General features: G+C 33.6%; 1 protein-coding gene across 2 annotated transcripts in view; it reads right to left on the reverse strand.

The window, feature by feature from the left end:
* Window positions 1-5,579, reverse strand: part of LOC148179825 (otoferlin-like) — a 38,401-nt gene extending 32,822 nt beyond the window's left edge. For both annotated transcript variants that reach the window (XM_088050927.1, XM_088050928.1), the window contains exon 1: window positions 5,435-5,579. In XM_088050927.1, coding sequence (XP_087907053.1) covers window positions 5,435-5,513 — 79 coding nt within the window. In that variant the 5' untranslated portion in view covers window positions 5,514-5,579. The remainder of the gene's footprint in view (window positions 1-5,434) is intronic.
* Window positions 5,580-9,239: the final 3,660 nt, after the last annotated feature.

Raw genomic sequence — 9,239 nt, forward strand, 5'->3', positions numbered from 1 at the left:
CGTTCATAAATAACGAAAAAAATCTTAGATGAACCACTTGAATAAAAAGTGTAAAGTCGACCGTTAAATCTCCTCCATCTCAAGCATACTTCCGTTTACGTAGCGCAATTTCCGTTTAACGATTCTTTGAATTAATCAGTTAACGTAATAATACGAAAAATTGGTACAATACTTTCTGTGATGCGAAAAATAAGCACCACCAATGTAGGGAAAACAAACTTTTCTTTCCATTTTTTAATTCCTACACTATTCATTAGAATAATCGCTAAATGAATATGGTAATAACATTTCCATTACAATTGCACAGATGAGCAGACGAGGATAATGAATGAATTATTGCAAAGTGTACAATACGAGATAGCGTGTCAGTGTGAACTTAACAAACATGTGCACTATTTCTTTCTTTGCTAATAAATTGAAAACACTAACATTCCTTATTAGAGTTATTTTTAAATTACACGCTTCAAACAGAAAAAAAAAACTACAATTAACTGAAAATATCTTAGAATTTCTTCTACGGAAAATGAAACATATTACCAGAGCTTTGTTAATTTTAATTAAAAAAAGCATATTATTCCCATGCGCACATCTGGAAAGCACATTTTCCATAATTAAATTTACCTCGTAAAGGTTCCACTTTTACAATCAAATTTCTATGATTTTTTCCTTTAATAACTATGAGTTTTCAAAATTGCTCTAACGGACAAAAAATTTAATTTTATACAATACGCTTAACATTTGAGCCAGAAATATCGTAAAATTCGTTTCATTCCTATCGCTATATGATTAATAGACATGAAAAATTATAACGCCTTAAATGTTAAAAATGGAGGTATTTTCTCTTTCTGACTATAATATTTTATTTTACTCTTTTGCCTCAATTTTTTTTTAGCAAAATTCTCCTAATTCACGCCTGTTCACATTAAAAGTCCAATGACAAGACAGCCTTTGTTATAACGGTACACCAGTGTGACAGCCCCCATTTGTTGCCCAATAATTACACAGTTCGGTCTTCACAAACAAAACATTTTGGTGTTATGAAACAATAGAAAAACCAATTTCTGGGTTAAGTAACTCCATCCACTGCAAAACCAAGCCGGATACCTCTTTCATTTACGAGTCATTTTGGTCTAGCCCGGAGTCTCTTGCTTCTTAAAAAATTAATTGACTTTCTGTTTGTGTTACGAAGGCAGCGCATGCACTAAAACAAATTGATGCTGTAATTCTTGACCGTAAAGTGTCATACTGGTGGGCTGAAAACCTAAATAATTAAATAGAACTTGCGCAATGGTCCTTTGTGTCCGTGTGTGTAAAATTCAACGATTTCGCAGTCAAGATTTTTCACCACACGGTTTTAGAAATTATGAACACGTCCGGTTGGTTGTGACGAAGATAATTCATTTAAAATTGACAGTAATGTGATAGGATGTTGACGAAGAGGTGAAGGTTAATCGATTGGATTAAACGTTATATTGCGTACATAATTAGTCACCTAATCGTCAGCTAAATCACAAGAGACGTTGCGTAGATACAACATAATTTCCTTGGAAATGCAAACATATACTTGCACAATTAAAGAAGCAGGGATCGAAGAACAACGTAATATTCATGACTTTTAACTGCAGTAACGCCGTGTGCATTACTAATAAGAAGTTAATAATGCTGGAGGCGCCGGGTTGGTACATTTGAAAAATATTTGCCCTCGTTTCGCCAGACAGAGTCAAGTGCAAAGCAAAAAATTCATTAAAATGCAAATTAGAGCTTTTCGCGTAAATCGAATTTCCCACTCAAATTTTATCTTATTTATTGAAAGCTTCTCAAATTGATTACAAAATGAAGTTGTACCGATATAAAAACCCAATCTAAAACTGAATAAGCAAGCAACTCTATAATAAAGTTTAAATCCTAGGATTATCTACCAGCAGCACGAAAGTTTTAAAAGTAATTTACTCGCAATTAATCTTCCAGTTCCACATACTCTTACGCTCATTCTTCTCGGATATAAACTCCACATAGACACGTAAAAGGCTTTAGAAATGTTTTAGAAAATGCTCTTCCAGCTCATTAAAACTTGATATTGTTACTTTGTTGCTGTAAAAAGAGTAAAACATTGCCATTATTGTTGCAACTGAGATTTGTAACGATAATTTACATTTAAATAGCTTCACACGCTCCTCTTTCACCGCGTTAATCGTCAAAGAAAGCTTAATTATTTCGAACTTTGATACAAACCAACTCGCAATGTTACTCTCTTTAATAGCTTAGAAAAATCTGAATTATTAGACAGAAAATCCCACAAAGTTGCATTCATGGTCCCGAAAAAGCTGCAAACTTTCAATAAACGTGCCTAGTCACGTGTCGATATTCAACATTCTTTATCATTTGATTCATACGTGAATAACGAAATGCGCACCATTTTTATGGCGATGGATAAGGAAATGAATCTGATGTAGTTTGGAACTGAAACAGCTCGCCTTCCACAAGTTGCCGAAATTTGCATACCGGAGTCGAAAATCCGTCGCGATTTTTATTACGTGCGCTTTTTAACAATGGAAGCAATCCGATTATTTATTCTATGGCTGTCGTTCTTTGGAATTTTATCAAGATGCGTGGTGAGTTCGGTCTTGATCAAACAGAGCGACTAAATGATTGGAGAGCTTTTTAAAACGAGTTAGAGGTCGGTAATTGACAAAGCCCCTTAATTAGACTCGATCCTGCTGTATTTTCCACATTTTCTTAATAAATAAGATAAATTCGCACTAAAATTAAAATTTACTTCGCAGAATAATAGCACAGAAATTCAGCGTAAGTTGAAACTTGCTTCTAACGAAGCATTCAGTTCATGTTCACTAGTGACCTTTCATAAATTCTTCAAGCGTGACATTGTGGGCATATAATACAGAATGAAAGCTTTAATTTTATTTTGAATAACGTATTACGCCACGAAATCAGTTCGCTCCTTGCATAAATTCTGGATGTTTGCCAAAATATTCACGTGAACGTGCTCTGAAAACGTTTCATTATAGATATTACAAATTTATATAAAATTACTTTAAGGAGCCGAACTATGCAAACACCCGTTCTTTGGTGATTGTTACGTAGCCAAGTGGAGAATTATTTCATCTAAGACTTTCACCTTTGATCGTTGGCGCACTAAAGCTCCATTATGCTATACAGCTAACTTCAATTACCAAAACTGGAAATTTACTCCCGTACTTCCGGAGTTCGTGAAGAGATAATTTATTATCAAAATGCGCGCTGCAACATAGATATTGTAACCTGCTCTATTTTATAGACAATCCAAGCATTTTGAGGATCTGAAGCATGGAAAAATATAAAAAACTTTGACTTAACCACCCCTAATAGGATCTCATGCCAGTAATTACAGTTAATTTGCTGTCGAAAACAATACTGATGTATTAAATCGATCACAATTAAATAACAAACGTTTCGTGGCAATATTTTATGGAATAAATGTTTGATTATCCAAAATTTTCACCGTATTACAGCGTTATTACTTATTTATTTGATGAGTCGACAATTTATTTTCAGAGAATAACCCGGCGCCTCCACCATTTAAATCTATTTGCCAAAACTAAGATCCGGTTCAAACGTACAACTGATTTTTACTTTACGGATTGCTGCCAAGTCGCATTTCTTTTCAACAATAAGTAATACCTTAAAAGCACTTTAAAGCTTTCATTTTGGCTCACTTAACTCAACTCTCATCTCTACTGTTATCTAAGAATTCTTGTCCAACAAACATTTTAACTTTTCTTTATTTCCGACTTTCTCGAAACTTTCATCCTAGATCTGCCGCATATTTTATTCAAACTTTCTGTCGCTTTATATGCGACGGTATCAGTATAACAACAAAATATCGAACAATTTTCCATTATTAATTTAACCATCTATGGCTATAAAGATCAGCAATAAGCAGCTCCTGATTAGCTCCACTAGAGTTTTTAGAGTTTTTTTAACAAGCGGTAATCCGAGCGATAAAGTTTAACCGTAAACACTCTGGGAAAATAAAAACGAATGCATTTCCAGTTCCCTAGAAAACTGTCGACCTTCTAATAAAAATGTAAATAATAACACCCAACCGTGCATTGTAATCAGGATATTTTCGGTTATCGTAAGTACGATCTTATACCAATTTCACCACATGCAAGGTGGCGTTGAATAGAAAATTGTAATCTCTAAAAACGTATTTCTCTCTGTGTAATCACTTCCGGCTGATTTCCACCACCATTTTACTCACAAGCAAATTAACATGTTTCATCAGAACTCAAAATTGACCAAATTCAATGTAAATGAAATAAATATGGAAATTTCTTCCTGTAGGACTCCCCATGGATTTCCTCCCGAAGTTTCTCAAAATGGAACGAGCAAAACGCGAACACGGCACAAATGAAAAAATTGGTTTCAAAGGAAGAAAATACGATGCAATTTTTCAAAGTGATTTTGTTACAAATCGATACTTAAGTACATCGCTGCACCATTAAAATCGCCCACGACTTGTCTAACAATGAATTAAAGTTTCTGGAAAGTAATCGCATCAAAGAAATCGGATTGCAGTTACGATTTTCATTTAAATTAAAAGAAGTGTTGACGCAAAATGAAAAATGTGATTCCGAGGCGCGAATCGATTCTGAAAAAACTGTCTTTGATATCTGATATGGGTCTTTCGCGCTAAAGAAGCATTTAGAGGAGAAGAGAATTTGGATCTAGTTCTAGTTAATTTCAGTAGAAATTCTATAGCTCTGCTCGTGGAAGTTGATATAAGGTTTGAAGGTTTCTGTTTGTGATACTCCCAATTAACTCGACGGTTTATCTGTTCAATTATAAATAAACAAACAATGGAACTATTTTGTACAATGCAAAACACGAGTCAAATTCAATTTCAACTTCATTTTACTTGATTACAAAAATTCCCTTTTATGGTGCATTATTTCGAAGAAGAATTAAAATAAGTTTCAGTTGAAAAGACGTTGATAATTTTAAAGTCAACAAAAACTATTTCCACATTTGTTGTGACTGTTGCCAAAAATAAAAAGAATTCAAAAATCGATGGTGCTCGACCTACTTTCAACTTCCTTCATGAGGCCAACAGGTAGGAAAAATGCACGAAAATAACGACCTCAAACACCCAATATCCTTGTCGCCACAATTTCGAAATAAAGATAAAATAACACAATACATGCACTTTCACGTCCTCTCACTCCTCAACGCGAGAAAACAACTTTCCCGAGACTTTAATCTTCTTTACAATACAAAGGAAACAAAAAGAAGTGAATCGCTCCACATTTCTTTGTGCGATTTTCCCCCAAAATTTCCCTCATATTTACATTAACTTCTTGTTCTTCCTTACAAACAGCCCCAAGCTCCCTCCTCTATTTACTTTCCCAATAAAAATAAACAGCTCCTAACTTACCCCGAAACTCGACTTTTGCCAACTTTTCCCCTTTCGTCCTCGCTATCTTGAATTGCTTTAGTTTGACGGAGAGCGACATCACGCGCGCCTTTTTCCCGACACACGACTTGACCCTGTCGAGGGCACAACAGGACTTGTTGCAGTCCTGCTGCTGCTAGCAGGAACGCTTGACGTCGCGCAGGACCTCGACGGGTTCCTGCGTATTATTAATACGAGCGGCAGACAAAAAATAGCAATGTGAAAAGACGGAGTTGTTTACGCATGAACTCTGCAGGGGTTTGATTGGGCTCGCTTTAATTAGGCGAGGAGCTACTGATCTAGGCCAACCGCTAAGGAGGAAATAACGGAAGACGCGGCTTATCAGAGATAAGGAAACTACAATATTCTTGTCTGGATTATACGGGAAAAACAAGTTTCTGAAGCACCCATCTGCGTAAATCTTACTGAAAACAGAATTTTTAATCCCACAAATGGTGGATGCGCCGGGAAAATGTTGCTAATTTTCAATTGTCTCATTACAGCGTTGTTTTATTCTACAAGCTAAAATTATTAGAACACAAAAAGTGGCTAATTAATGTTGGTACCTGAAGCAACGAAATTTCACAAACACGAACTAACGACAGATAATTAAATGGCTAAACCAAAGGAAAACCCAAGTCCAATTTTATTTCATTAAAGAACCCGCCACTTGAACTCCTTGTTGCTTGAGTAGCAACGCAGCGTCACAGAATATTCAAGTCCTGCACTTTAATTAAATGCAGCAAAGAAAACGCCGCTGCTCATTTGTCAAAAAGTGATTTTATTCACATTTCCGTGCGAGATTAGATGGTTTGCAGCGCGTCTTAATTACGCTTCACACTCAAGTTGGTTCAATTACGTTGTTGAAGAAGAAAAACAAATTACGTTTCATTCGCATTGCTACAATCTGATCGACAACAAAAACTATTGATTTTGATTCTATACACATTTCTGCGAGACGACTAGACTGAGAGATTAATTCTCAAATAGGTTTCGAGGCGATCTTTGAAAGTTTAATTACCACTAGAAAAACAAGGGAACGAAACACGACTGAACAGGTGTACAAGAAATGTATTGATCAATTTTTTTTCTTTCCCACCGATTCGTGTTACTTTTTATTTATTTTTATGTCGCAATAATCACCGACTGGTGTGCTTACACAATCATTTTCATTGAAAGATATCTATAACATTAGCTATTGTGAAGTTTTATTCATAAATTATATTGGAAAAATTAGTGATTTTGGTTCATTTCAAACGGCTGGATTAGTGTTAAATAAATAAGACTGAATCACTGCACTACATTAGAACTAATTGGTGATCAAGCCGTAAATCAAACTCATTTTAGCACAATGCTAAATAATGCAAACAACACTAGTCTACATCATTGTGTCGCTCTAGCTTCTAGCATTATAACAACAAACTGCTGACATGCTCACAAACGCCACGAAGCGTCAAACTGAATGAAATATTGTACTCGACTGCGTATTTTCAACATTTTTTGCTTTTCCTACCATTAATCTAATTATTTTTCTTTCCCAATCGGTCTTTTACTAATCCTGTCTCGTTTTGATGTATTTTCACATAAAGATCATTTTTACGATAAATTTATACATCAGATTGAAGTAACAAGGAACGATAATTTCGTTTTGAAACTCCTAATGTGACCTCTGTAGATAACGCGACTAATTAGTACACTTCACATACATCAAAATTTTCGCTTTAACAATGCTCGTTCTAATTAGCTCGTGTGGGCTTAGAGTAGATTTTACCTTAGATATAATTTATGAGCAGGTGAAGAGAGAATTTAGTTTTTGTGGATGTAAAATATGTAATGTGCTTTCAACCGGATGTTCTGTGAAGTTTTTATTATCAATGGGGCGTTAATTAGCAGTTACTGCAAGCTTTAATCAGCAATTTGTGATTACGCAAAGTGGTGAGAGTAGATAAACAAATCAGTCATCAAACACCTTAACGTAATTACAGAAAGATGTGGGAATAAAACGTCGTATTACACTTTTTTGTTTTACGTTATGAAACGAATGAGTTAAAACTAAGCAAAACTTTCCACCCTCATTGAAATTCCCGTGCAATAAATACACTTCTATATTCATTATTGTTTATTTTTTAATTTTACGTTGTTGGACAAATAAAAAACTCATGCAGGGAACTATTTTAATGAGGAATCAATACGTTCAAAGAAATGACAATATAACTGATTGACCCAATTGAAACTTCTGCTTCAAGTACATACTCATTAGGTTTCATTGATCACGAATTTTAATACCGATAATATGAATAATGAAAATATGATCGTACAAGTAGTGTGTTTATTCCAGTGGCAGTTAAAAACTAATTTTGATAATTACACTAGTCAACAAGTTTTGACAAAAAATTGTGTTAGAAAAGGAAAAAGTCATTTCAAATGTGGAATGGCAATTTTGTTTTAAAAATTTCTAAAATCTGGGTCTCTTGCTCTACAATTTTGCAATTTGGTAGACATAATACACGACTCAAAAGTAGTAACTTCCTTAATTTTCATATTTGTAGCAATAAAATTACCAATTTACGATTTTGAGAGATGGATGTTGAAAATTATTGCTTCTTCCTCAACATGAAAATTTCTAAACTCTGTGTCTCTTGCTGTAAAATTTTGAAATTTTGTACACTTAATACATGACTCAAAAATAGTAACTTCCCCAAATTTCATAGCTGTTACACTAAAATTACCCGAATTCCAATTTTTTATCATGGAGGTCGGAAATTTTTAGACAAACTTTAAATTGAAAATTTGTAAAATCTGTGTCTCTTGCTGTAGAATTTTGAAATTTCGTATACTTAATACATGACTCAAAAATAATAACTTCCCCAAATTTCATACCTGTAGCACTAAAATTATCAAAATTACGATTTTTATTGATTAAGTTTGGAAATCTTTGATTCTTCCTCAAAATGAAAATTTCTAAAATCTGTGTCTCTTGCTGTAGAATTTTGAAATTTCGTATACTTAATACATGACTCAAAAATAATAACTTCCCCAAATTTCATACCTGTAGCACTAAAATTATCAAAATTACGATTTTTATTGATTAAGTTCGGAAATCTTTGCTTCTTCCTCAAAATGAAAATTTCTAAAATCTGTGTCTCTTGCTGTAGAATTTTGAAATTTCGTATACTTAATACATGACTCAAAAATAGTAACTTCCCCAAATTTCATACCTGTAGCACTAAAATTATTAAAATTACGATTTTTATTGATTAAGTTCGGAAATCTTTGCTTCTTCCTCAAAATAAAAATTTCTAAAATCTGTGTCTCTTGCTGTAAAATTTTGAAATTTCGTATACTTAATAAATGACTCAAAAATAGTAACTTCCCCAAATTTCATACCTGTAGCACTAAAATTATCAAAATTACGATTTTTATTGATTAAGTTCGGAAATCTTTGCTTCTTCCTCAAAATAAAAATTTCTAAAATCTGTGTCTCTTGCAGTAGAATTTTGAAATTTCGTATACTTAATACATGACTCAAAAATAGTAACTTCCCCAAATTTCATACCTGTAGCACTAAAATTATCAAAATTACGATTTTTGAAATTTTTGCTTCTTCCTCAAAATGAAAATTTCTAAAATCTGTGTCTCTTGCTGTAGAATTTTTTGAAATTTTGTATACTTAATACATGACTCAAAGATAGTAACTTCCCAAAGTTTTATAGCTGTAGCACTAAAATTACCAAAATTAATATTTTTAGGGATGCCAGGTAGGGAAGTTTTGCTTCTTCCTAAAAAT

Source organism: Gnatocerus cornutus, chromosome 2 (genome assembly GCF_029298725.1).
Source record: "Gnatocerus cornutus isolate USDA-ARS CGAHR chromosome 2, icGnaCorn1.1, whole genome shotgun sequence".
Lineage (NCBI taxonomy): Eukaryota > Metazoa > Arthropoda > Insecta > Coleoptera > Tenebrionidae > Gnatocerus > Gnatocerus cornutus.